A 27849-nucleotide genomic window follows, 5' to 3' on the forward strand; every position below is an offset into this window, starting at 1 on the left:
GCATGCATATTTATAATTGCATCATTTACTACTGTTTATGACATTACTAACAAATTTGAGTTTAATAAACGTACTTTTTTATGGCTTTTGAATGTTGAGATTTCTACTTTATTAAGAATGACTATATAAAAATAGTGTTATATAGCATGTATAGATATTTGGCACTTGGTATTACAATTGATTTACTACTTATGTTTTATATTCCTACTTAAAGCGATACTTTGTGCTTCTCCACCCCAGGTGCCGGCAAAAATTCTTTTTTCCTCTTCAAAGTTATCACAAGAGACAATTTGCTTAACAGCACGCACGACTGAATAATCATGGCCTCCAACTAAATCAAGAATCCATTTTGTCGAATCTTGCAAATGATTTTCTTCGCTAACAATGTGATCAGCTAGTCCCATCCTTATGGCGTCTGTAGAACTGACGCTTTTGCAGCTTAACAGTAATTGCAAAGCTTTTGAGGAACCAACAAGTCTTTGAAGAAGCGTTCCACCGCCCCATCCGGTGCCGACGCCCATTTTCGCTTCAACAAATTTGCAATGGGCTGATGGTGTGAATAGACGAAAGTCCGTGGATAACATTAGTTCAGCTCCACCGCCAATTGCCTAAAAGAGGATAAAATTACGACTATTAATATTTCCTAAGTTTCTAGCTACTATAGTCTACTACATATTTTGTGCAAAGATAATTCAGTAGACGTAGTATACGTACCGGTCCATGCACCACCGAAACCGAGACCAAGGGTAGTTTTCCAAGGCGAGCCAAACTGTCCTGCATAAGAGATGACATCTTATAACCGTCTTTGTGATTACAGATTTTCTTAACAGTGTCCAGATATCCCCCAGAACAGAACGTATCCCCATTAGCATGAAGTACAACAGCTTTTCCAGCGTCCCATGTTTCAAGATCACTTACAATCTCGCTCAAGTCAACCATCATGCTTCCTGCAATTTCAGAATATTTTTAACTAATCCATTCCAGTTTAGATATAGTCATATAGATTAGTAGCAGATAATTTGATTTACCACTGAAACCATTCTTCTTTTCCGCATGTTCCAAACAGATGTAGGCAACCCCACTTTCATTGTTTTTGGTAAGAACAACTTTGCCACCTGTTAGACCTCGAAACTCTTTTCGTATGGCTTCAAAATTCACAGGAAAATGTTTAAAGTGATTCGCACAACTTGCACTCATTTTGATATTATTTATTACACTGGTAGAAAATGTTTTTGTTTTAACAAGGGTACTTTCATAACGTAAATTTTGTAATGTAGAGGCCGCGGATATCAACAAATATCTGGTACGAGACAGTAGCATAGTGTTCATCATGTTTAGAGAATCTTGATTAGTTTTTTCCGAGACTTTTTATGTTGATTTTGCAACAAAACCAGCCCTCTCAGGTAATCCAGCAGTAATCGCTTTCACCCAGTCCTTGGTCTTGTGCCACTCCAAAATAATGTCAAACACTTGATTAACGCACAACACTTTTTTAAACGTCCCTCCTGACCCTTTCTCAGCCACAAAATACTCATCAATTGGTAATCTTGCAGTCGTAATGTCAATTGATTTTGAAAACGAAAGGGAAATATTTTTGTGCCTTGATTCGTCAACAATGCCCCCAATAACATAAACCTTGTCTGGCCAAAATTCAGATAGAACGTTTGTAGAATCCGGACTCAAATACACAATTTTGTCATTGGAAAATAACTCTGACACATTTTGTTCCTTTCTATCTATAACATAATTAGAGAATCCATCATTTTTTCTGCAACATAGCTGGAAAAATTCGCTAGATTCTGGCAAGCTTGAAAAGGTCAAGTGTACTGGCTGTTGAGAAGCCTTATTAGAAGCATAAACCCTTCTTAACTGTTGTGCTAATCTATCTCGCTGCTTATCACTCATCTTATCGTCGAATTGACAGTCTATCACGACCTGGTTAGTCCCATTTAGCGCAGCTTTCAGTTTTTCAGTTAATGCAAACTTCTCATCTTTTCCCAATGACTTTTTATTCAACCCTTTCTGTTTTCTAAGTTCCTTCTCACGCTTTCTTTTAATTGGTCGTTGTGTCAAAATCTTTTCATAATTTCGCTTCTTTCTGAGCTTGTTTTTCGACAAACGCAAGGATTCCTGTACAGGGAGAGGGGCTAACAAAATTTCTGCTTTCTTGTTATTTGTACTGGATTCATGATTATCTATTGTTATATTACTATCCTGACTAGTCGAAGCAGAATAACCAGGTAATCCCATTGTATGTTCTTTTATGGCAGAGGAAGTGTCAGAATCTGCTGACATTTTCAAGAATCAGTCCCTACTTGGTAATTTTAGCAATAATAACTACTGCTGATGATCATCACTCGGGTTACTTGCTGTTTATTGATTCCTTCGTTAAATTCTGAAATCAATAAAAAATGCGTAATTGATTTATTATTTTCGATCAATAAATGAGCATATTGATATAACAAGTTACCTCACCAAACCTGACCAAACAACATCGCCACGATGATGCGCGGATTCCGTCCCCGAAGGTTGGAAGGGTATTCTAAGGGCAAAGGGAAAAAGAGTCTTCTTGAGGGTGACCAGTTTTTCAGCGACGAGGACGAGTTTGACGACGTTTTCTACAGTGAACGAGAAAAAGATTATGTCAAAAAATCCAACAAAACATGGAAATCATCAACCAAGACCACCATCCCACCAAAAAAGCTGCCCATCCCTCGGCCACACCCACCATGCCGACAAGAGTCCGTGGAACTCACCCAATCTGAGGCTGCGAGGAATCCGAAAGAAGAATTTGCACCGTCTTTGTCGTCAGAATTAATTGAAAAGGTAAAATCACAATGTGGCGAAAACTACATGTGTTGTGAAAACAACGATTGCCGCAGTCTCACTTGTCTGCTTTTGCTATTTATGTACTGTTAACTGGGAAAATGAGACAAAGTACATACGTAAATGTACTTTGTCTCATTTTCCAAGTCATCAAATGTATTATGACTTGGGAAAATTGTGCCTATTTTATTGTTCTGTTTGACTAGGGTTCTATTCTGACCAAGGAGCTGACCCAGTCCGGAATATCAAATGTGTTCAAAGGCTCCATCGCCCGCAACGTGAATAATAAGGAAGGTGTCGATGCAGAACATTTAAAAAATGTGGTCTCTCTCCACCTTCAGAAGAAAGGAATTAACCAAATTGTATGATGATGGAAATTGCTACGATTAAAGTATAATTGTAGAGATTTGATAAAATGTTGTATCTTGTTTAGATGTCGGATGCATTTCAATCATTTGGTTCCTTGGCTCATTTGTACCTTTACGATAACAAAATTATGGAGATGGCTGGATTTTCACAACTTCCACAATTAGAGTCCCTTCACTTATCGGGAAATAGGATTAGACGCATTGCAGATTTGAAAAATTCTTTTAATTTGAGACAATTGTAAGTATGTCATCAATTTCTGTAGTAATTTCATAATACGTACATTGAGGAACTTAACCTATTAAAAGTATTTTATTGCAGGTACTTGGGTCAAAATGAAATTGAGGTTATTGAAGGTTTGGAGAATTTATCAATGTTGGTGGAATTGCACATTGAGCATCAAAGACTGCCGTCTGAACAATCCATCATTTTTTCTCCAAACTCATTGGACACTATTTCGGTAAGTTGTGTTGCATGGCTGATATTTAGTCAGGATAAGTTATGATAAAATTCTGCTCAATGTCAATGCAGAGAAAGTTGAAAGTTCTTAACACGAGTGGGAATCAGTTGGAAAGCATTGAGGATCTGCTTTGCATGGATGTTCTGGATACTTTGAACCTATCTCGAAATAGGTTGACCAACTTGGAGCATACGAGCCAAGTTTTGAGAACATTAGGGCAGCTCAGAATTTTGGATCTACGAGAAAACCGTATCTTAAAAAATCCAAAGTATAAAGAACAAATCGTTGGATTTTGTAGTGGCATTGGTAATACACAAATAAATAGACTTGCGCTTTGCTACTTTTATATAGGTTAAATGTCATTAAAAAATAACTGATTGGCATTATAAATTATACACATTAGAAGTGTTGGATGAGAAGGATGTAAACGATACTCAAAGGAAAACTCTGCAACGGATGTGTGCCATTAAGGCTCTGAGAAATCAAAAACAGTTTCAGTCCACTAAAACCAACCCCGTGCATCCCGTCAGTTCATTCCCTGGTGCTTTCCGTTCTGTTCATCGTGACCAGAATGTGATGCAGAGTAGAAGTGTACCAGTTGTGATGCCTTTATCAGCGGCTAAAATTTATGATGAGCCATTTGTATTTTCAACCCCAATTTCAATGTCTCCAACCCCTGATCAGTTTGCCAGAATGGTCACACTCCCCTACGATCCGGCTTCTGAAGGGGATGTCAACACCTCTGAAGCTGAAGATTTGTATGCTGCTACAAGATCCAGCATCCAACCAGCGGAAGAAATTGAGAGTGATTCAATGTCCGAAATGGCGAAAATCATATTCCGTCTCTCAAACTTGTCGCCTTCGAACGACAACATAGGCAGAGCTCGTAGGTCGAACCATTCTTCTTCACACTATTGGAATGTCAATCGAGGATTTGGAGATCGTTTTTCAACTTTAAAAGAATCACGACCACTTTCTCCGCTAGAAGTCGAGGTGCCACAATCCGCCATGAGTAAGACTCAGCAGAACTTGGGCAGTGTTGGTAGACGTCCAGCCCGTCGCCCAATGACGAGGAAACTTCCTCCACGAAAGTCCATGGGGGCTGGACGGACTTTGTCACCGTTAGAGGAACTGCCCACGCCAGACTCAACTGTGCGGGATCAGCTCGAAGGAAGGAGCGATTGGACATCCTTACAGCCATGGACGACATCATTACCTCAATTGTTGCCACGAAATAAACGGGTTGTAGGGTTTGCTGCAAGCGATTCCAAGCTAATGAAATAACTGAATATTTTTTTCGCCTACTCTAAACTCTATTTTCTTAACCAAGACGAAATAAATGATCAGCAAATAAAAAGGATTAACAACTGCAGTTTTGCAATGCTTTGAATATTGCTTACACTCATTCAATTGTAATTTAGTTGTGACCTTGCAATTCCGACATTGTGATTATTTAAGTGCAGGCTTACCAAAAATCCGAGTACTAGAGAGGAGAGGAATGTAGAATTGCGTATGTACTTATGTACATAGATCGCTCCAATCGGGGATCTTTTTGTTCTAATGATAGCAAATATTAAGCATTAATAAAACCAAATTTCTACTTAAAATGGCTAATTATAAAAATTATTTCAAGAATGGTGGCCAGTTATTGACTGATTAAAAGTCAATTCCAACCCAAAACCATAATTTTCTGAGAAATATCTAGCACCGTTATAACATAGGTGAACTTCAAAATAATTGAACATCCAGTGTAATATTAATATACGCTAATTATTATGATGTCTAAAAACTTAGACCCAAAAAGTAGATTCAATTGTAGATAAATGGATCAGGGACCAATTTTACATGTCAAATGTAAAATAATAGACTGTGGTTGCACTGCCTTTTTTTGTTGTAGCCCAATCTAGAAATTATAATATTACGTCATGATGATGGTCTACTACAGAAGTTGGTATTGCAATTATAACATCTCAATACGCAAGCAACAATTCTAGGTTGCTTCCCTCACAATAAGTACACATTTGATGTTTGCTAATTTTATCGAATACATTAAGTGCTTACTTACGTATGTAGTTCCGGGTAAAAAAAGACCAAAAACGAAGAAAGTAGTATTTAAAATTGGTCAATTACTTTATTGTCTACCTCTCTCAATTAAATAATTCTGGCTGTTGGTCGTAAAACAATATCCCTGGTCGTCATTTTTAAGAATTTTTGAGCAGTTGCTAAGAAATGGTGCAAAATTTAGAGGAATAATTTCCTTGAATTTACATAATTTACAGTGCAGACCCCATATAGCCCGAGCCAGGGACTTAGTCTCTGACCACTCCGATAACCCCCAGTGGTCAACCACTTGACCGATTTCGCCAATCTTCAAACTCGTTTCCTAACTTTGTCCAATATGCATATGGTAAAAATTTCAAGTCAATCGGTTCAGTCGTTTTGGCTCTATCGTGTTTTGGGACGGATGGACGGACGGAAATTATGACGGTTCCTTAAGCCCTGACTCAGGCTAAAAAATTACCGGCGAGAAACTGACGTTGAAAGCGATCTAATTCCAGTAAATTATTCCTCTAAATAATGCACCATTTCTTAGCAACTGCTCAAAAATTCTTAAAAACGACGACCAGGGATATTGTTTTACGACCAACAGCCAGAATTAATTGCTAATAATAACCGATTACTATAATAAAATAATCCAAAAATATGATTTTGTCCACACATATTAAATTATTCCCTATTTATAAACTACATAAGTAGCTCGTCAAATGATACGAAAATGGTGTACATAGTTCATTCCATAAAAGTTTGAACTATTTTTGCAAAAAGTTTGCATCCTTTAATAGCAAACCCAAATTAGGATTCGTTTAATTTTATTTTTGTCTCATTTTCGTAGGTAATGTATTTATTTTAGATACGTGTTCATCTTATATTTCACATTTCATAAAACGTATCTTTGTGTCCCTCCAACTGTACATACATGCACATGCGGAATACATGTGCGTACTGCATTCAACTGGTTTGTTAGCTGATAATTATTTTTTTAATGCCCCAATAACCGACTGATCATTGTGTTGCTCACTTCACTCAGTCCTCTGTTAGAAGAATGATCTTTGGTCCTGTGTGTCAAGGCCACCCCACGTTTGGGGTTAGCCATGTGAAAAATGAATGAATAAAGTGAATTTGGGATTTGTCTGTTTGAATATTGATGAATTTTGGATTGCGTAACATTTCACTCTCCAACATCACAACCTCATTCGTTCACCAGCACAATGTTCGCGAGCAGCACGGTGACCTACAACAACAGCGGACAAAGTCAAGATCAACCATTCTTGTGGATGAGGAGAGATATTGTGCATGCTATTGTTTCGTGTTTGAGGCAGAGCTCACTTGGCCAAATTCTTGATGCTAAATCTTGACAACGTAATAATTTTAGGTTGCTTGAATGTGTTAGAAGTCATGTAGTCATGCTATAAAATGGACTTTGATGCGTACAATGAACTATAAGGCAGCTTGCCTTAAACATGTGATGGATGAGGGTCCAATAATTGTCAAGTCCATTTATTTGTATGTAATTGGGTGAAATGGGTGTATATACACCACTTGACATTATTCAATCCAACAGCGATTTGTGACATGACATGACCCAGTAAAAACTAAGTGTATGACCAGCAATATTCGTATCAACGTAACTATTGCATGTATACATACAACCGTGATCCTTAGGTTGAGATGTACCAAACTGATTGTCATTCTGTGATAGGATATCTGAAAATCGGACTTTCCGATTTATTTTAAGTAAATATTCACGTATCTATGAATCCGGGTTGTTTTCGAAAAAAGTACAAGCAGTCATACTTGATTCAATTATATTGTATGTAACAGTGCTCTAGTAAATCCAGTAAAATCTAGTAAATCTCCGTACGGAGAGATTTTGTAATTTGATTATGCATTTTTCTGAACTCATGTACATGCTAAATGCCCAGAGTAAATCCGATCTATCCGCTTTTTTGTACAAAATCCAGCACTAATCTTAAGAGCTTGGTTGGTTAATGGTAAGACAATGAACGCTTTCCGGTTCTGGTTTTACTGGTTGTTTGTTTACTTGCATGCGTTCCACAATTTAATTATACGGGCTAAGGACACCCTCATCTAGTGGCAGTCATTAGATGTAATTGGATTATAGAACTAATGCAAAATCATTGGCAGGGGAAGCACACAAAATTATTATGCATATAGTATGTTAACCCAGTCACGGCTATAATAATTTTGGCGAGAGTAATCAATTGACAAACAATTTGATAAACTTTGGGCAAAAAAAGACAAGTAGATATCTGTATAAAAAGATCTTAATGGTCTAAAAGAAACAGATACTGTTTCATAGATATTCACTGAATATAACAAGTTCCATTTTTTGCTTCTTAAAAAAACTTGAATAATATACATGTACATAATCGCTACACTTAATCAAGCATTACATAACAAGGAAATATTAAGCTAGATGCATACTTGTTCCCAGATATGTTCGTTAAAAAAACAATAACAACGTGATATGACTTGAGATGCATTTGCATTCTAAATGTTCGCATTGTTATCAATTTGATTGCTACTTTTTTTTACAATTAGACTTTATTGAGAATTCGAAAAAGTAAGGAATCTAGAAAATTAGTATGCCAGACACGCCTCCGAAGTTATTGTTGATTTAATTATAATTGCCCAATGTCTTCCCTATTCCCTGGTATATTGCAGGTATTTATGTGTGTTGCACTATATACATACATCATCTGAATTTGACAAATGCAATTTATTAAATAAACAAGGAAACGTTGTTTGCGAAATTTTAAGCAGATGATTAAAAGCGCTGTTTTCCCGACTTAATCAATGACCACAAAAGTAAATAAATGTATAAACCGCACGAGTGACAATAAAATGGATTTCTTGATTAGCAGTAAACTACAAAGAATACGTACAATAAATGCAGGGCACCATCATCGCCAGCGTTTGTTAGCGGAACCATTAACCTTGTTTCCAATTTGATACACTCATGCACGTTCCCTTTCGTTCGCTGTGTCGTATTAAACATTTAGCACAAGAATGCATCAGTTTCAGTCAAATTATCCATTCCTCAAAAGTGATAACATTCTGAAGCAAGTCGTCGTCCATTCTAATAAAATATGCAGCACAAATAAATTCGCCAGTCTCAGCCAGTCAGTATTATTAACACGGTCGTAAAGACAATGTTATAAAAGTGAGACGTTCCTGCATGCATTTGTTGAAAGATTGCAATTTGATTATGAGGAGGGACCCTTACGTGTAGCACCACTTGCACTTTCTTGTATTATGATTGACTACCAAACACGCGCAGTACAGAAATTAAGGTGTTTGAATGGGTGAGATATGAGATGACGCCGCCGAGATCACGTTGCCAATCTATAGCGCTAACCTATTTAATTGTTCTCAAAAATAGGGTAAGTGGCGTCTGGCCGATGTATACATACACATGTGCATAGTTTGCTATATTTGATGCAGGCAGTTCAATTACGTTGATCTTGCATTGTGCAGTATTGCCATGCCACACGTAAGGGAAGGGGCCACATTCTAACCCCAACCCTCAAAATAATGTAAGACATATACATACACAAGTGTCCATAAGTTGCTGAGATGCTCATTCACCAATTTACAAAGAATAAAACTGTTGCTTTAACCAAAAGTGGATTTTTTGGGAATGTTTGCATGCATGCGTGAGGTATGTGTATGCATGCACAAGTATGAATATGAGTAATCTCGTAATCTGTGTGGATGATTATGAAATACATCGCTGCTAATTTGTTATGATTTCCCTTCGCCCTTTGATCAAACGTTAAAACTAAAGTGAATTTAGGTATATCTCTTTATTTGACATTAATGTTTGATATGGTGCACAAGGTTCGAGAGAAGGCTGTCGATAGCCACTCCATGTACTAAGAAACATCACCAGAAGTATAATTAACACGTCGTCACCAACGAATCGCAGGAATATTTCTCCAGAAATTCTGACCCAATGAGATACAAAATAAATAGAATAGTTATTTCCTCTTGGTACTCATGATTCATGAGTAGAAAATCGAATCCAGTGTATTTAGTTCAGTGTTTGTGATTCTGTGTGCCATTTTAAACTGTGAAAATAAGTGTATTGCAATTTTAAGAAATTCTATTTCTGTTTAAATCTGTGTATTTATCGTGAGTGGATAAGGAAGTGTGGTTCAGCATCAAATAATTACGTATACCCATAGCGCAACCATTGTGATAGGACAGGGCTTAAGATGAATTTGACACCGGGAGCGAGAACGGGGGTTATTACGGGCATCCTGGAATTTCTCCTAAATAATTTATCCACCATATTTCTTCTCAATTATTACATGGACGTTCGGATGGACAGGATGCAAATGATGTTTGAAAATAAAAATGACACGTTTGACTTTGTTATCGGTAAGTGCGTCGTGTTCGATATTCGAACAATTCTGATTATTATGTATTTACCACGACGTCAGGTTGAAGATTTGTGTCTCAGCCATGAATTTGTTCATGTAAATGTATTATGCAACATGAAATGCGTCGTACTCGATATTTGGACAGTTCTGATTAATTTATCACGACGCCAGTTTGAAGATTTGTTTGTCCCGTGAATTTTTGCTTATTATGCAACGTGGAGTAACCTAATGTTTTTCCATCAATCCCGGCTTTGGAATTGCTGACCTTTTCCAACCACTTGATATGCATTTTTTATCGTATAAATTTATAATGCAATTATGCCACTAATGTTTTTGGGAGACAACTTGTTTATCATTTACCCGGAAATTGGATCTTGTCCAAGCGTGCACTAACATGATGTGACAATGTCGTTAATGTGTTTTTTGTTGAACAGTCGGAGCTGGAGCTACGGGATGCGTGCTGGCTAATCGATTATCGGAAAGTTACAACGTTCTGCTACTGGAAGCTGGAGGCGATAATCATCACCCGATGGTCCAAATCCCCGTCGTCTTTTTCAACAATCAAAATCGTTTCCATCATGATTGGCAGTACCGAACGGTTCCACAGCAAAATTCGTCCTTTGCTGCGAATGGAAATGTAATGTTTTTTTAAAAATATAAATACGTCATATTTCAATATCGAGTTGCATGCAATAGGGAGGATTCTAGAATTAGTTACACACGTTTGTTTTGGATGCAATCGTACAAATAGTTGCGGCGTGTTCCTACATGCTTACATTGAATTGCAGAAGTGCAAGGAATTGAAATATGTCGACATAACCCTCAAAAACGAGTTGTAGTTCAAACCAGTCAAATGGATTGCCTCATTTTTCATGCCTAATAATGAGATGTGATTCCGTCGTTGTTGTGTGCAAGGCAATATCAACTTTTGATTTCATAGTGGGCGAATAAGGACCCGCAGATAAACATAATCAAAACATCATCATAGTCGTCGTACGATGTTTGTAACAAAATTTCGTGATTGAGTCGATATGTTCATTAGCAAAGTAGACTTGCATGCACTTTCAGTTTCAAGAAGGTACAGTTGCCTTCCTTGTTTCCACACATCACAATTTGCAATAACTGCGAGAATACGTATTAGAGGATGGCAAAGACACGTATGTATCGGTCACTTTTTGGCACTACTTGTTAAATAGTTTTTTATTAACATTGTGTCAAGTCAAATAGATAGGAGACTCATGTGAGTGAGTCATGTATGCAAAATAGACTATGATAATGAATTCGCCGGTTGACCGTAATATAGCAAAATGCATCACATTGAATTTATGTGTCGTGTTTGCGAATCCTATAATTAATCAGAAATGTGTTAGGTAAATGGACCATGTGCCAAGTTTAGAGGAAAACAATTTGGATCTTGAACTTCCTTCGTCCTTTGTAATTGTAATTTCTTTGTAATTGTAATGATCACTATTTTGATAGGTGACTCACTGGCCGGCTGGAAAAGGTTTGGGAGGATCCAGTGTAATCAACGGAATGATTTACATCAGAGGAAGCGTCCAAGGTTTCGACGACATGGCGGAACGAACGGGAAATCCAGTATGGAGTTTAAGGAATGCACAAAAACATTACAAAATGCTCGAAGATTATCACGGCCATTTTGATCCAAGTATGACAACCATCATTTTTATTACTAAATAAATTATCATCACCTTTCAGATTAATTCAAAAAGTAGAGGATGAGACAGCCTTGGACATGTACATAAAGTGTGACCGTGAGCCGCATTGGCAGGATATGAACATGACCTGATTTTTTGCAAGAGTTCGAAATGTTCATGTGTGGCTTAATTGTGGGGCTGATAGTAAATTTGAACGATATAGCAAAAAAATCAAAAATGCATTACATTGTATTTATGAGTAGCGTTTATTTATTACTCATAAATGCTTGCAAAAAATGACGCCTTGACGGACATACGTTTAGAAATTGTGGTAGGTGGATTAAGTGGTTGACAGTAGTTGGTGGTAGTAATTGGGAAATTTGAGGGCTGAAGATGGGGTTAACATATGAATGTGCTGCGCAGTAATTTCAGACGAGTGTTAATTAATTTGTTTCCAACTTTTTGCCACATAATGTCCATTCACTAAATATATTGTCTTGTCGTAGCTTAAAAGTTAAAAAAATGCAAATGCTACTTTACGTAGGTATAGAAGCTAACCTAAAATTTGTGAAGCAGAAAGAAGCGTTTGTTTTAAAAACTTAATGCTTAAATATGTTTGATATAATCACGTGTAGTTTTGAACCAAGGTTTTAGGAAATTACTTTGAAATGAAGGTCGCAATAAGACATCATAATTAGTCTCAGAACTTACAAAGTACATTTATTTGTAAGATATAATGTTTTTCCAGTGAGATTTTTGCTTCTCAAGTGCATAATCATTGGGTGTAACGGACAATCATTTCTTAAAAACAACTTATTCTCAAGGATTTATTTTTGTACTTTGGGAAACAAAATTAAGCGGAATGGTCCATGTATGCTTTAATTAATAAATAATTTCTTCGCTCAGGTAATCACGGAACTGGAGGCGGAATGACGATAGAAAAGGGCGATATTCAACCCGTGATTGAAAGTGTAATGAAGGCTGGCGAAGAGATGGGCTACAAAGTTAGAGATCCAAATATGGACGGGCCGATAACCGAAGGTGGGTACTCAGCAGTGTTAACATCGCTGATGACGTCCGTCTTTTATGCCAACTATTACTCTTTATATGTAATATGTGAACGCATGTGCTTATCTGATCTGTTCATGCAGGTTTTGCTCCTATGGACTTTCACCAAAAGAACGGGGCAAGATTTGATGCTTATCATGGATTTATTCAACCAATCCTTAATCGACCGACACTTACTGTTCGGAAATATGCCTTCGTCAAAAAGGTAAATGATTTAGTTAATCGTCTAGTTAATCTAAAATGTAGTTAACAAGGCTGTAATAATAACTTTTGTATGCAGGTTCTCTTTGCTGGACAAGAGAATCGTGCTTTTGGCGTGGAATACGAGAGGCACGGTGAGACATATGTTGCAAAAGCAACCAAGGAAGTGATTCTTAGTGCAGGCTCAATCCAATCTCCCCGAATTTTGATGCACTCCGGAATCGGGCCCAAGAAACATTTGGAAGAGATTGGCGTAAGTATTTATTCATACATTTGTACGATACATTGAGCCACGAATGTGAATTTAACTGATGAAGAATGCATCACGAGCAACGAACATATTCACCTTCTGCCAATTAGAAAAGTATGCCACAGTCCATATTACGTGTGATACGCTGCACTTAAGGAACCTTGAGCCTTATAACCACTTATTTAATTTGGGTAGCAGTAGTCAAATCAAAATTTGGTGGCTTGGACAGCCAAGTTGGACTGAACTTGGTTAACGATACAGCAAAAACATGATTTTTGACTGTAGTTGGCTGGCTTTGCTCACTAATCTCAATCTGTGGGTTACCAGCAAAAAAAATCTTTCTGCACGTGTTTATGCTATGCACTTTTTCACTAACAACTCTCAAGTATCATATATGCATTATTTACTGAATTATGGTGATTTGTGAAGACATTATCTATGAAAGAAAATATGGATTCGCCTTCAATTAGTTAAATATATTTGCAAGCTAATCAGAATAATTGAAGCCGTTAATATCGTATTTTTTCTGGTAAAAGTAGTGCTTTGAAAATTATTCTTTGGACTAACATTTAAATCTCACTTTATCTTCAGTGATGCTGGCGTAATTTATTTATTATTTATTCGGCTTGACTTATTTAAACCAAAATAGATCAAACCAATTCTTGACCTTCCTGTGGGGGAGAACCTCCAAGATAAATATGGAGCTTTAGTGGGTCCGTTTTTTGTGGACGAAGGGAAGTCCTTCCTCATGCCACGAGATTTGACGGGTAATTCAGACTTGTGTCAAGTTTCATCAGTGACAATACGTTCCTAACTCCAATGTACCAATTGCAGCAACCACTCTGGCGGAATACTTTATCATGGGCAAGGGACCTTTCTCATCCACGCGACTGGAGGGAACTTACACTTTCCGAAGCACTAAGGCCAAGCGTGAAGGCTACAAGCATCCCGACATCTTCACCTACATCTTGGCCCACTCTACGGACGAGGCTTTTGAGCGAGACATGGGAATTGCAATCAACACAAAGACAGAGATTTTAAGAACATACTACAAAATGTGGCAAGGACAGGACAATTTCTTCCAGCTGGTCACCCTCCCCAAACCATCTGCACTGGGGACGCTGCGGCTGAAGGATGCTGACCCACATAGTGCGCCCTTGTTGGATCCAAAGTACTTGCAAGATCAAAGAGATGTTGACCTCCTAGTGGAAGGTGGGTGGAAAAGAGAATCAATATTGACTTGCACGGAGTAAACTATTAAATTTGGAGTGATCTGTCTGTTCTAATTTGGGATTCGTCTTATTTTTTAGGCATAAAGTTTGCAGTGAAGATGGTGGAAGATACCAAAACCTTTAAAGAATTGAATGGAAAGATTTTACCAATTCCGTTCCCAGGATGTGAAAAATTGCCATTTAAAAGTGACGCTTATTGGGTGAGATGATCATATATTTGCTTCGATACGAATATGATAAATCAATCAAACCAAGGATTACAAATATGATTATATTGACCAAATTTTCAGGAGTGCCTCGGAAGGCATACGACTGCCACTGCGGTAAATATTATACATAATTTATTTCTCCACGTGGGGAGCTAAAAACGTTGTGTTTTGCGATTTCAGTATAAATATTGTGCCACTGCCCCCGCTGGAAGGGACACCAATGACCCTGATGCAGTGGTGGACTCTTTCTTAAGGTAAATATGAATCAGTTGAATTTTCTAAAAAAAAATAATTATCTAATTGAGGTTTGTTTTAAATATTTTTAGAGTTTTTGGGACGAAGGGACTTCGTGTGATAGACGGTTCTGTTCTCCAAGAACGAGAAGTTTCCGTGAATCAGGTAAATAAATAATTTGGTGTCATGCATTTATCCCTGTGGTGCTAGTTGTTCGGAAATATGTTTAAGTGATGACGAAAAATGCAATACATACGAGAGGAGGAGGATTTGTTTAATATTTCAAAAATTTGTAAAGTGAATACATTTCATTCTTATTTATTTAATATTTCAGTGTACGTGCCAAATGTTGGGATCTTTAGCTTCCGAGTTTATCAAAGATCATTGGAAGCAGAAAGAACGGGAGCAAATTTCGAGTACGACGACGGATGACGAAAATGATGAAGACAATCAAATTTAATCATCTTTCATTTTCTTACATCCAACTAAATAACTCTTCTAGTTAATCGACAATTTTAGAAAATGGAAAAGTTCCACTCGTATAATTCGTTTCGTTGTTGACTATTCTGTTGGTTGATGGTGTTGTTTTTGGTTATAATTTCATAAAAATTCTACTAAATCCCGAATCCCAGACTGTACAATTTAACTTGTAAATATTACGCAACTTCAGTAGGTAGTTCATATATCTGTAGTGGTATTTTAATTGTGCGTGTTTACTCGCAACGACAAATAATAGTCAATATTATTTAAAACTAGCGTATAGGCCTGAATGTATGAGAGCTGAACTGACTATGTTATTCATGAATCATGACTGACTATTGAATGGATGTGTCAATTGAATGCCTGTATATTATACAATACGTGGATGTGGATGTGGATGGATTCGGCGATGTATAAATGATAAATCATAGAAAAGGGCTGCGACTGATCAATTGACCTGACCTTTTGTTTGATCTTTTTGTTTGTTTGCCAAGATCGAATGCTTCGTGTGCCTTAACTTTAACTGCGTATATAATATCCCTTCGTGCTAGTTTCATGTGTGTTCCGATAAAACAGTATAGATATACGTAAACAGTATATACTTAAGTTCAAAATGTGATTATGATTTGATGACGTGTGTCAAACTCAAAATAAATGTTATTAATGACAATACTATAAACACGCAATGTCGTTCGTCAACCCACAACTGCAAAAATCTACTCATTTTATCATTTTATAGCAAAAATGATAATCTTAGGGAAATTAATCTATCAGAGCTATCGAAAGATCCATTCAGAGTGGGAATTTGAGACATACGGTAAAAATGCATGAATCATAATGACATGGATGTACATTGAAACGAATCTGCAAACCAGTCTATGCTTCACAACTGTATCCATTCCATTTATTAAGAAGAAACAAAGTCAATTCGACTACAGAATTGTGATGCATATGAACATTTGGTTGGTGAATGTGCTCAATTTGCGGTGGTCAAAGAGCGTGGCTTGGTTGTTCAATTTATGAGGCGTACTTATATACTATGAATATTCGTCCCAAAAACTCAAATATGGGTTCAGAGTTGCAGACACTTGAATTGCTCACATTGTATTTAGGTAGCAGATGGATAATGAAAATAAGTTGTGCGTCATTTATCTTACCATAATTTATTTATTTGTATTTATTTTTCCAATCCAAAACGATCTTTGATATACAACTTTGTTATCAAAGTTGGACACCTTGATTGGAAAACTTTTTAATTATTTCTTGTCCCAAACTTTCCGTTTAATTTCTGTTGACGTATGTTTTCAAAAATACGATATAGTACATGATATTTACGCATGGAGATTTTTTTACAATGCACATGTATGTACGTGCATACCTCCTCGCGTCACTATTAATTAGTGCTAAATCATGATTAAATCACAGGTGTGCCATTCCAGCAGGTGCGAGAAAAAGAAAACCGTCAATTCTACTGAAATATGGCTTTGTTCATCAAAATTTTATTAAGTAGGTCAGACTAACATGAGGGTCAAACTATGAATTATATTGCGACAAATACGAATTGCAAATTTACATTTTGACCCCAGTCTGCGTAACATATGCGTATTCAGATTATTTAAGTTTGCATGCAATTTTTCTAGGCAGGGTTACGGAAGCTACATTTCGGTAATTTGCATGATTTTTAAAATTCTGATGATTTCAATGTCTTTGTATTCTTATTCTAGCCTTATTATTATGTAAATATAGCTTTTGTGTGCTAAGTAAATAGTAAGCACTATGAAATGAGAATTTTAATGGTCAATGAAAGGCGGGTGATTAAATGAAATTAAATGAAACAACCGATTGCGACTAGGGTTAAACTTTTTTGTCTCAGTAATCAAACTAATTTTTTACTGTTTCACCCTTGTCCACAAGTTTTGCTTATTTCATATCAAAATTTTGATGGGTGCCTTGGGGGTTCAGAATTTCGTTGAGAATGGGGCTGATAGCAACTGTAAATATTGTAATGGTGAGTTATTAAAAGTTACAAGACGTATAAATTTTTCATCATTCTTTTATGCACATCAGTAAATAATTCAGTAAATATAGTAAATAATTGATGGATTTCAGCTGAGATGGCTCCTGAAGAAGCCAACCTACTCCTGCCATTGCCAGCAGAAACAGAGACATTATTCTGGAATAGTAAGAACCACACAACACTGCTGAATTGTTCTTACAAAGTCATTCAACTGGAATATTTTATTTTGCAGCTTCATACGAAAAGTCCAGCTTGTCGTCCTCTTGGGAAACGTCCAGTGTGTGTGACAGTGATTCAAATCAGTCTGATTGGGCTAGTGTTGACCTTACGCCCACGCTGTGCTCACTGGACCCTCAAATTCAACATTTTAATAGAAGAGTTAAAGTAGCTCCTAAAAAGAGGGAAGACCTTTACAAAAATGTGTGCACATCCGTCACGGACACAACGGTCAATGAAGAAGGCGTTATTCTGAAACGTTTTCGGAATAAGATCTTCACTTTTGAAAAACTCACTTGTTCAAATGATGGTTTGCTGGAATTGGTTATCGAGATTTGCTATTTAATTTGCCATAATAAACACAGGGACATTAAATTTAAAATGTCTGCCTTAACTGCACTGTACCAAAGTGTTGATGAGTATTTAAAGGCATGGCTAGAAGAAATTGGCCAACAACAATATTAAACCGTTAAATAGTTCAGTATTGGAAATTCCAATTTGGAACTAGCTCTAATTTGATTTTAGCTTTAAATCTCTAAACTGATCGTATTGTTTAGCATAAAGTCGTGTGTGCAACGTATAGAAGCCAGAAGGTAGTTTTGATTAAGGATTTAGACCTCTAAAATGCATTAAAAAAGGTCTATAGTATTACTACGTAGTCAAATTATGCAAAAGTATTTTTTTATGGTTTACCCTACTTTATTTGTTTTAATTTGTTTTTATCGATTAGAATGTAGAACGGTTACATGACCGAGTTGTATTGTAGAAAACAATCAATTTTGAACATTATATAATACAGTTTTTGTTGGATACCATGTCTAGAAGAAATATTGTACATATATGAATTATCTAGATAGTTTGATAATGTTATATCTTTTACTTCTTATGAATGTATAGCCAAATTAAAAATATCGTTCCACAATTGTAGATACATATATTTGCAAAGGGTAATGGCCATTTATGTATGCAATAAAGACACAAAAAATTGTAGATGCATGAATTACTGTAACATGGCTTTATTTCTCTGTGGCATCAACATCCACCAGCCGGTTGATAAGTAAGGTGCCATGCAAATTATCAGAATTTGTTTTGCAGAACTTGTTTTTACTTTTATGCCACTTATTATTAATGTTGTTTCATTTTATTCCCAACACATTCTCATGTTCCCGACAGTCCATCTCAATAGCCACGTCGTCGTAGTCGTACTTTTCGTCGTAGAAGGATACACCGTCTGACTGATCCTGAGTGAAGTTTGCTTTCTCCTGGTGCAATCCCAGCTTGCTTTTCTCGTGGTATAAAGTTGGGAGCTGGGCGCATTTGACTCATACATACGCGAACCACCAGTTGACACTTGCTCCCTGCGATGTGCTGATTTTTCCGGGTATTGTAATAAAATAAAATTGCCCTGGATTTTGAGAGATTAGGTTGCAAGGAAAGACACGCGTTTCCAAACAACTTTCTCCTTGGTCAATTGCAACAAGCGAAAGAATAAAAAGAACCCCAGCCAAGCTATTTCGATTTGTGACCTAATCTGACGACCTTCCATCCATTACATTACATTAGTTTCTTCCTTTGGCAGTCGACACGGAGCCCAGGTAAAATTTTATAGACTTTCACATATTTTTATACATATGTACCTGTCTCCTCAACTCAATCCAGTCAATGCACTAAGAGTTTTACAACCACCCAGAGTTTATACTTTGTCAATTCTCATCATAGCAATTTCAGAGATAATTTCTCATGAAATCAATTAAACGATCACCCTTGCCTCATTGGTATAATTACGTATTATTATTAATAAGCAAATGGGTTTTGTCTGTCAACTCGTCCTGAGTCAGTAGGTCCCTGACACTCCACGCCTGTCCTCATTTCTTAGCTCGTTAGTAATAAATGGATAACAATACTGTGGACGAAGGTCTACATACGTAACTTGTGCACAAATCTCGCAAGTGTAGCAAGTTAATTACACACGGATGTAATTAAGTTGAACAGAAGTCTCATTTCACTTAGTGGAGGAATGGGAATTTCTTCCTCTTTTCATTCTCTATGCTTTCTCCGTCATTTCAATTTCTTGTCTAGGTTTCGTTCCACCATTTTCTGCATTCCGCCCAATTATTATCGTAAGAGTTATGTACTCGTTAGATGCAAATGAGAATTTCGTCATCGTGTAAAACATCTTGGCCTGAAGGGTAAGCAAACTCCTACCAAATCGCATGCACCAGCAGCGAGTTGTGCTTTCTGCTAATGAGATTTCTAAAAACTCAAAACAGATACTACATATATTCAAAGTAGAAAGTTGACCTTTTATAATTCCTTGTAATAATTGTTAAAATTCTGGTTTAAGAAACAACAAGTGAATACTTACTTCATTTAAATGTTTATATAATTTAAAATCAGTACAAAGATAGTTCAGTGTTACATATTGCACGCAATGTTGAATTAAATGGTCTGTTTAAATTGAATGAGCAGGGGTTTAAGGGCACCATGTATCGCAGATATTTAATAAATATTGGCATTGTTGTAAACTGTTGCGAGCAGTCATTCCCTACCATCAAAGGTTGAAAACTATGTATTCTGTATTTTTTAAGATTTGTGCATCTAAAATGTAAGGCAGCCGCACCAATAAGCTTTATATTTAATCTTTGTTATAGACACCTCCTGAATTTTTACTCGATTTCTCAAAAATTGGCCTAATTCTATGCTTTGTATGGTTTCTCCCAATTGAAGAATTTCCGTTTTGATCCGAGGAAGGAAAGTATAGCATTTCCAATCGAATTATAAAAATATTGACTCTGCGTATTGACGAATTTTCTGCAAGTGAAGATATGTTAGCTCCACCGATTCTGAGCTCCAGAGAGGATTTTCACCCATACAAATCTGCGAAAATTCTTTACAAAATTATGTAGGAGGGTGGGAAGCTTTAGAAGGTTACATACGACGAGACCAATTTTAAATTTCACGAGCTAAATCCTTCCTTAACGACATTTGATTGCGTATCTGTATGGGTTGCAAGTCCCAGGCAATACAGGGCACTTTAGGTATTTTAAACCCAGACCAGCCTCGAGTAGCCCGGGCCAGGCACTTTCATTTTCAAAACCCAATCACATATCAGAAAAATCTTTAAGTGCCTGGGACAGTGAATTTCTAAAAAATGATGTTCATTTTTGGAGAGAATGAAAAACGGTAATTCTGTGGAGTAACCCATTCCCCACATATTTACCGATCCATTTTCCATTCTGTCCAAAAATGAGCCCTTAACATCATTCTTAACAAATTATTTTTGTGCCTGCGTCCCAGGCAGCCTTTTAATAATTTGATGGATACCTGCACTTTGGCCCAAATTTTAACCTCCTACGACTAATCAGCAGGGAAAAATTCATAAGTGCAGACCGAACGATGGGCGGATATGACGATTCCATAAATCCTGGCTAAAACCTTGAAGCAATCATATACATTCTGGGACATATGTTTTTCTTAAGTGAGAAAGGAAATCTAATCAAAGATCGCTTCATATTGTTCTGTTAAATATCCACTTCTTTCCATTTCATTCTCTGAAGACAAAAAAATTGAATTGACGCCTACAATTGTCCTTGAAACATCGTATCATTCAAATATTTGGCCCGTACTATTATTGTCTCAAGTTCTTTGCTGCTCATTCACTTCTGTTAATGCATAAATGTGAGGAAAGAGTTTAAGAATCCAGGTGGGGAAATCTGAGACGGATGAGAAATTTTCGTCTCATATATCAAACTAACTGGCGAGATGGATAAGACTGATTTGTAAAATAATGACGGTGTCGTATGTCATCTTCGTGTCAACTTGTGTGAATAAGAAGGATTTTTGCGTTGTACTCGAGTGTGGAGGTTGAAAGATTGTTCGTAGTTTCAACTTGATGTCAAGTTTCTGTTCTCTGCGTACCATCTCCCAGCGTACTTTTTCTGTTGAATTAGGTTTCCCCTGAGATAAAATGAGACAAAGATTCACTTCATTTATTCCTACATCACATCATTTGCGAGAGTTGTACGTCACAGGGCATGAAAAATTCGACTGGGATTCGAGTGAGATCGAGCGATGATGCTTGGTCTGTGGGAGGCGAAAATATTTCCCCGTTGTGTTTGGAACTGGTGAAAGTGCTCAAACAAGTGTTGGTGGTGAATGGGCTCATTAGCCGAGCGAAATAGGAAACTTATCTTTAATTCACATCATATTGTGTCACTATTCGCTATCTGGGGCAAACGAGATTTCGATGTCTGAGTGTTGTCCTTGTCGCCTATCTGATGATTGTACTCCCAATCTTGAACTCCTCCAGCACAAACGCCAGGACGCTAATTCAGATATTGTAAATTGGATTTTCCAAAAATCTCTGCTCCCTAATCTCCGTTTGTCCCGAATGGGAGTGTGTATTCTAATGCAGATTTTCGTAGATTGGGTTTCTGATTTTTTATTTCTATTTCTGTGACACTCATTTATTACTACAAAATAGTATGTAATGCATATTTAACATTCCCGGAGTTTGTTATAGTACATGACAAGAATAGAGAGAATTTTGTTCATATTTTCCCCAACTTACATACGCTATAATATGAATAGTTAATAAATACGTTCAAAATAGAACAATGACGATGATAGTGACGTCACGTAATAAATACATATGCCAGCATTGCAACTGATTTTTGACTCAAACTTTTGGTCCACGGAAGTACAGGTGATATTCTTCTAGGTTACGAGTTTTATTTTGAGATTTGATTTAAGAATGCGAATATTCCATTCATTTTTCTCATTGACTGTCATTCCGCACGCCTTCATGGTAATATTATTGATAGAAAAATAAATTACCAGTTGCTTATTATGTCCAACACTATCCAATCCTGTCCTCACTAAAACTCCTGTAGGTTCACATCATCATCGTATACATTACATCTCATCTCATCACAATTGTAGCACGTCGGATTGAATTACGGACAATTTATTATCCGATTTATTATTCAATCCAATTCAAGAGAAACAGTCAATAATACTTTATTCGTAATGGAATCGCCTGTGTCGGAATATCAGGCGTGGGCGCAGTTCATGATGAATTACTCGAGTAATTGATGTCACAAATAAGCTTGAACCCCTTATGTGACGTTTGCATCATTTGTCCTTTAATGTCTTTAACAGCACATGTATTTGTAGCTCTTATGTATCACTTCCATTAGTGAACAAACGTGCATACTTGTGCCTCGGTTAGCTGTTGGCTCTTATTGGTGTCTGAAACAGAAAGTGAGACGCTGCTCGGTTAATGGAGAATGGTCTATTAAAACGACGCTTTCGTACATACATATCGAGTGTTCTAATACTATATTTTTTATTCGGGTACTCGTAATTTAATTTATCATCACAAGCATTTAGTCTGATCCTCAGTGGTCCGTTGGGTGGGGAGTCAAAGCTGGGTAGCATTAAAAATAGATCTGAGACGACGACGCTGAGTGCACTAATGAGCAATTCTCTTTTATCTTTGTTTTTCAGATTCACCTATAAATAACAATTCCGCAACAATTAGCTCCCAACGGGTGGTTTGGTAAAACATCAAGAATGACCATAGCAGGCTGGACACGGAAACCAGAAACCATTGCACCGCCAACAACGTCATGTTGGGAGCAAAATAGCTCAAAGCCATCCACCGAGTCAAAAAGACGAGCTGCGGGATCCGTGGGCGTGGGAGGCGGCAGACTTATCATCGCCATGCTATTCGACAAATATAAAATATTTTGCATGCTTCATTTAACGATGCTGCTGTTGGCTCCTCTCGTGGCGTCAACGGAATTAAACCCAACGATAACTTCTGACCCTAAAACAAGGACACAAAGCCATGAACAGGAAATAAGTATTGAGAAAGAAGATGACCTGGAAGTATATCATCACGAGCAAAACTTGGAAACAGGGGAACTATTGAACATGAGGATGCTTCGATCCCAAGACGAGCAAAGGAATGATCAATTAAATTCCGCCAGTCGTCAGTATAATCGGCTAAGTAGAGGTAAACAAACAAAGTTTCTTGGGCATGATGAATTTTGTCTTAACCGGATAAGTAAAGTAATTAATTACTCCAAAATTTAAATTCTTATGTAATAGCGCTTGAACGGATGCATTTTGGTCCACTTCTGAGGTTGAGGCCAATCAGCAATAGAGCAGCCACTGTCTCATGGAAGGTCAGTTTCCAATTCTCCTTGATCTGTATGTTTTGCGTGCATCGTTCATGCCTTTGTTTTAGAAAATAAAAATGCCAAAATTTTAGAAACGCTTTGTTGTAAACAATGCATGTGTTCGCTGTATAAGTAGTAGTTGATTGATGCATAGCCACCACTCAGAGCATCCTGGGCATATCTTGTAATTCAAATTTTTTAATTTCTGACTGCAACTATTGCTCACTTTTTGTTCCAGTTCGCCATACCTAACCCACATCCTCCTCCTCGGCAGAAAAAAGCATTGAGCTTCTTCTCACGGTTTTATCCCATTTTGCAGCACGGCAGCAGCGGTGGTGGTGGGGACGGAAGTGGAGATTCCTTGATGAACGGCGACTACACGGCCCGACGACGCGTTTCGTACGCCTCCTCTGGAGAAAGTTTCCCCCTGGGCTCCCGTTTCTCCAGACCCATAATGAGACTTCGGTGGGGAAAGTAAATTCTCAGAGATAAAACACAGCAGCAGTAAATTAGTACTTAATTGGCCTTCCCACTTACCTACGTAAATAGGTAGGTACAGCCCATTACCTCCTCATTCTTCCCTTCCAATTGTCTGATCTAATTTACCCTCAGCTCTCTACCCCACGAAATATATCTCCTGTACATTACTTGACTTACACTAACAGCTCCCACTCAGAAATTACACTCGGGTGGCTGGACTTATGAGTGGGAAGGTCATAAATAATCTTATTCTGCATACGTGAAGCCATCCAATTCCAGGTTTTGTTTTGAATAGAAATCTCATTTACGTCGTTTCCGAGAGGAGTGGATTAAATTATTGGCAGTTCTGGGCCAGTTGAGCTAATTAATGACTTAATTGATGTTGTACACGTTATGTGCTCGAGGATTAATTACAGAAATCTATTTGTGTCACATGCTATGTGATTAAAGTGTCAAACACGAGTACATGTACATTTATAGGGACTAAATAATCCTGAGCATGATCGTATGGTTTAGGTTTATCTTAGAATTGAACCGTCCTCTGGGAATGAAAATTCGACGAAAGACAATTTTACAACAAACACTCAGTTGTAGAATTTTTAATTTTGCACAATTCTTATTAGTGTAAATAAAATAGTTTACAGTTTTGTTCACATTCTGATAATCTAATTTTTTGAATTTTTTGAAGAATTTTTTGAAGAATATTCGGATGTCAGTCTTAAATTATGACTCTTAATAGCCGATACATATTGTACGTACCTACTATGAAATACCTTTCATTGATACGAACTCGGGAATTAGACAGGATTTAGTTAAAGCATGACCTATTTCTCAGTTATGTACATAATATTTAAACATGCAGAGCAAACTAACTATTGTGCGGTCAGCCCATTTTGGTATTACCTGAAAAATCCTGATTATGGTCCCCATAAATATTCTGAGAGAATTATCCAACATTTATAATTTTTTCTGTATTCAGTATCCAGCAGGGGTCAGGGATAACACAATTTAAAATTTGAAGAGTCAGCTCGACTCTCCTGATTTACACCAACGTGTAACTACATTACTGAGCACTCAAAGCTTTCAAGTAGATAAAATATGCCCTTAATCATGACCTGTCGTGGAGCAGTCGATGATATTTTAAAATTCTAAATTGCATAACCATAATTTGCAAATGAGACACCTCAATGAACTGACCACAGTCGTTTTTCTCTACATATGCATGTACCCTAAAATTAGAAATAGTATAAATTGTAATTATCAGGTCAAATCTGTTAGTAATGGAAAATTGCACTTATGTAAATACACACCATGTATAGTATAACTACATATATTTATAAATAACTCCATGCGAAACTGACAACGAGTAGGATTAGCAGTAGCTAAATTTTAGCACCTCATCCTCAGTTGCATATGTATGCTAATAAAGTAGAACCAAAATATATTATCAAATCGTTTGTGATTTTAGTCTAAAATGATTTATTTTGTGCTTTAAATCACAAAAACTTATCAAAATAGAATCCAATAAATGAATCAGACATTGAATTCCGTATGTAATATGCCGTATGTAGGTTACGATAAGCACGAATATATGTAATTACGGCCAAAATGCAATGGGGAATTAAAGAAATGTCAACAAATGGTTATTAAATTAGGCAAAGCTTTCTCCCAAAACATCCGTCGGTTTGGCGTTGACGTCCATCATTATTATTGGACTGTCGTCTTGAACCAATCCGGATATTGGTTTTCGAGTTGGTAAAGTCGAAATTGTCCTGATAATCGTGCAAGCAAATGGAATTTTGCTGCCAGGCGTTGTCGTTCGGAAGCATCCATTCCTCCTCCAATATTTTTGCTGTGATGGCGCGGAATACGTTTTCCACGTTTGATGTATCCTTTGCAGAGGTTTCGAAAAATGAAGTCTTCATGACGTCTGCCATTACCTACACAAATTCTTGGTGAGTGGGTACACGAGCGGTTTTCAGAGAAACTACGATTTTACTAGTCTCACTTTCCCACAACGATAATCCACCACTCGATTGTTCTCCTGGTCACATTTGTTCCCGACGAGAACTTTGACACAGTTTGGTGGCCCATTTTTATTGGCAAACTCCATCCAATTTGATATAGCCTCGAATGATTCAATTGACGTTATATCGTACACAAACATGATCCCCTGAACCCCTCGCACACACGCCGGTATAATCGAGCGGTAGGTTTCCTGGCTTCACACGGAAGAAAATTAGATTTCTAAACTGTTTAATAATTCCTCTCTTACGAAGAAATCTTCGTTCGAAAGTTCGGCATAATCTAAAGTGATACATTGTGTGTGCATATATGTATATGCGTTAAATGTCTTACCCAGCCGTATCCCACTATGATTAGAGAAATTTTTAGATATAATAATTAAAGATACAGTGTAAATACATATGTCTGTACTGCGCTTACCACAATCAATTGAGAGACCGTTCCTCCGATATTCACTAATTTTCTCACCAAATCAAGTCCTGGAGTTAAGCTTACATTTTCGTTGTATGAATTGTCCTTGACCGTAAATTACATATTACGTCGCAAGTTAATGCCATTTACTGTGGTAATAATTTTTATGGCTTACAGCAAATCGTCGAATAATGCAAGTCTTGCCTACTCCTGGCTGTCCAAGAAGGGCTACTTTAAAAGTATGATCTCTGAAATCAAACACAAAGGTTCACAAAAAGTCAGAGTATTCTACATATGTCAATCGCTGATGATGAAGAATCTTTACACGTTGGGAATTCCGTTGGGATTACTGAAGACTGAGGGTAAATCCACATCTGAAGCTCTTCTTGAACTTGGCAACGAGCTAGGACTGACCCCATACACGCGTTGTAAATTATCTGGTTCTATCGGGAACTTGCAGCTCAGAGGACATCTTAATTGTTTTTTTTGTTAAAGACACAATTTCACCATTAATAATTATTTTAATTTCTGTGTCGTATTATAAACGATAATACTTAGTAATTATAATTATTTGCTTACTGATAAATTTTTCTTGCCAGGATTTTCATAATGCATTGATTATGAAAGAGATGTCCACATTTGGCAACTACGAAGTAATCCCCAAAAACCTCTTGATGGTGGTCAACAAAAATAAATTGAATTAGTTAATTAGAATCCTAATTAGTAGAGTATGAATAAATATTATATACGACGAATGTATACCTGGCTCATAAAATAAGCACAGTGGGCACACAAGTGGCTCATCCATGCTGTTAAATAGTGCAACCACTATTCAATAATTTAAAATGCAGATTTTTTAAAAGAAAAACAAAGAACAAAATCAAATTACAAGGAAATTTTTATGTCAGGTCAACCCTCAACTATAACTATCACATAAAACATTATTGTGATCTGTTAAATAAATGATCGGGTGGGAGTACAAATGCTGATCAAGCTTAGCTGCATTGCAGATGAGCATTTTAATTTGCCAGACATCGACTGAAGATTAACGGAAGCAACGTGATGTA

The 27849-nt window shown here is 37.0% G+C and overlaps 6 protein-coding genes across 11 annotated transcripts; 4 read left to right on the forward strand and 2 right to left on the reverse strand.

Annotated features, from left to right (window-relative positions):
• Nucleotides 1-81: 81 nt before the first annotated feature.
• On the reverse strand, nucleotides 82-3160 carry LOC110851854 (ethylmalonyl-CoA decarboxylase-like). Of its 5 annotated transcripts, XM_035853805.1 has the most exons (7): nucleotides 3047-3160; nucleotides 2757-2901; nucleotides 2471-2618; nucleotides 2294-2395; nucleotides 1029-1469; nucleotides 715-947; nucleotides 82-608 (listed from the first exon to the last, which is right to left on the reverse strand). In XM_035853805.1, the coding sequence occupies exons 5-7, from the start codon at nucleotides 1330-1332 to the stop codon at nucleotides 186-188; spliced, it is 960 nt and encodes a 319-aa protein (XP_035709698.1). In that variant the 5' UTR covers nucleotides 1333-1469; nucleotides 2294-2395; nucleotides 2471-2618; nucleotides 2757-2901; nucleotides 3047-3160; the 3' UTR covers nucleotides 82-185. The 5 variants fall into 5 exon arrangements, with proteins under 5 accessions (XP_035709698.1, XP_035709699.1, XP_021955462.1 ...); XM_035853806.1 differs by lacking the exon at nucleotides 3047-3160 and having other exon boundaries at nucleotides 2316-2395; nucleotides 2757-2921; XM_022099770.2 differs by lacking the exon at nucleotides 3047-3160 and having other exon boundaries at nucleotides 2757-2921.
• Nucleotides 3078-5125, forward strand: LOC118436222 (protein phosphatase 1 regulatory subunit 7-like). Its single transcript, XM_035853804.1, has 5 exons — nucleotides 3078-3188; nucleotides 3260-3432; nucleotides 3514-3652; nucleotides 3724-3958; nucleotides 4056-5125. Exons 2-5 carry the CDS (start codon nucleotides 3260-3262, stop codon nucleotides 4934-4936), a joined length of 1428 nt encoding a protein of 475 aa, XP_035709697.1. The 5' UTR covers nucleotides 3078-3188; the 3' UTR covers nucleotides 4937-5125.
• Nucleotides 5126-9534: 4409 nt separating this feature from the next.
• On the forward strand, nucleotides 9535-16124 carry LOC110851775 (glucose dehydrogenase [FAD, quinone]). The gene is made up of 13 exons (XM_022099669.2): nucleotides 9535-10117; nucleotides 10554-10756; nucleotides 11599-11785; nucleotides 12681-12815; nucleotides 12926-13047; nucleotides 13123-13296; nucleotides 13943-14060; nucleotides 14128-14505; nucleotides 14604-14725; nucleotides 14816-14848; nucleotides 14915-14988; nucleotides 15061-15133; nucleotides 15303-16124. The coding sequence occupies exons 1-13, from the start codon at nucleotides 9952-9954 to the stop codon at nucleotides 15426-15428; spliced, it is 1911 nt and encodes a 636-aa protein (XP_021955361.1). The 5' UTR covers nucleotides 9535-9951; the 3' UTR covers nucleotides 15429-16124.
• A 94-nt stretch (nucleotides 16125-16218) lies between these two features.
• Nucleotides 16219-18681, forward strand: LOC110852342. Its single transcript, XM_022100382.2, has 3 exons — nucleotides 16219-17456; nucleotides 17558-17629; nucleotides 17698-18681. The coding sequence occupies exons 1-3, from the start codon at nucleotides 17390-17392 to the stop codon at nucleotides 18144-18146; spliced, it is 588 nt and encodes a 195-aa protein (XP_021956074.1). The 5' UTR covers nucleotides 16219-17389; the 3' UTR covers nucleotides 18147-18681.
• A 191-nt stretch (nucleotides 18682-18872) lies between these two features.
• On the forward strand, nucleotides 18873-25986 carry LOC118436218. Of its 2 annotated transcripts, none has more exons than XM_035853780.1 (4): nucleotides 18873-19276; nucleotides 23190-23700; nucleotides 23796-23872; nucleotides 24105-25986. In XM_035853780.1, the coding sequence occupies exons 2-4, from the start codon at nucleotides 23256-23258 to the stop codon at nucleotides 24342-24344; spliced, it is 762 nt and encodes a 253-aa protein (XP_035709673.1). In that variant the 5' UTR covers nucleotides 18873-19276; nucleotides 23190-23255; the 3' UTR covers nucleotides 24345-25986. The 2 variants fall into 2 exon arrangements, with proteins under 2 accessions (XP_035709673.1, XP_035709674.1); XM_035853781.1 differs by having other exon boundaries at nucleotides 24186-25986.
• LOC110852073 (ras-related protein RIC1) lies at nucleotides 25799-27760 on the reverse strand. Its single transcript, XM_022100046.2, has 8 exons — nucleotides 27545-27760; nucleotides 27362-27452; nucleotides 27108-27254; nucleotides 26958-27030; nucleotides 26792-26887; nucleotides 26705-26718; nucleotides 26355-26568; nucleotides 25799-26286 (listed from the first exon to the last, which is right to left on the reverse strand). The coding sequence occupies exons 1-8, from the start codon at nucleotides 27588-27590 to the stop codon at nucleotides 25993-25995; spliced, it is 975 nt and encodes a 324-aa protein (XP_021955738.2). The 5' UTR covers nucleotides 27591-27760; the 3' UTR covers nucleotides 25799-25992.
• Between the last annotated feature and the right edge of the window lie 89 nt (nucleotides 27761-27849).

This window comes from Folsomia candida, unplaced genomic scaffold (genome assembly GCF_002217175.1).
Source record: "Folsomia candida strain VU population unplaced genomic scaffold, ASM221717v1 Fcan01_Sc007, whole genome shotgun sequence".
NCBI classification, from domain to species: domain Eukaryota; kingdom Metazoa; phylum Arthropoda; class Collembola; order Entomobryomorpha; family Isotomidae; genus Folsomia; species Folsomia candida.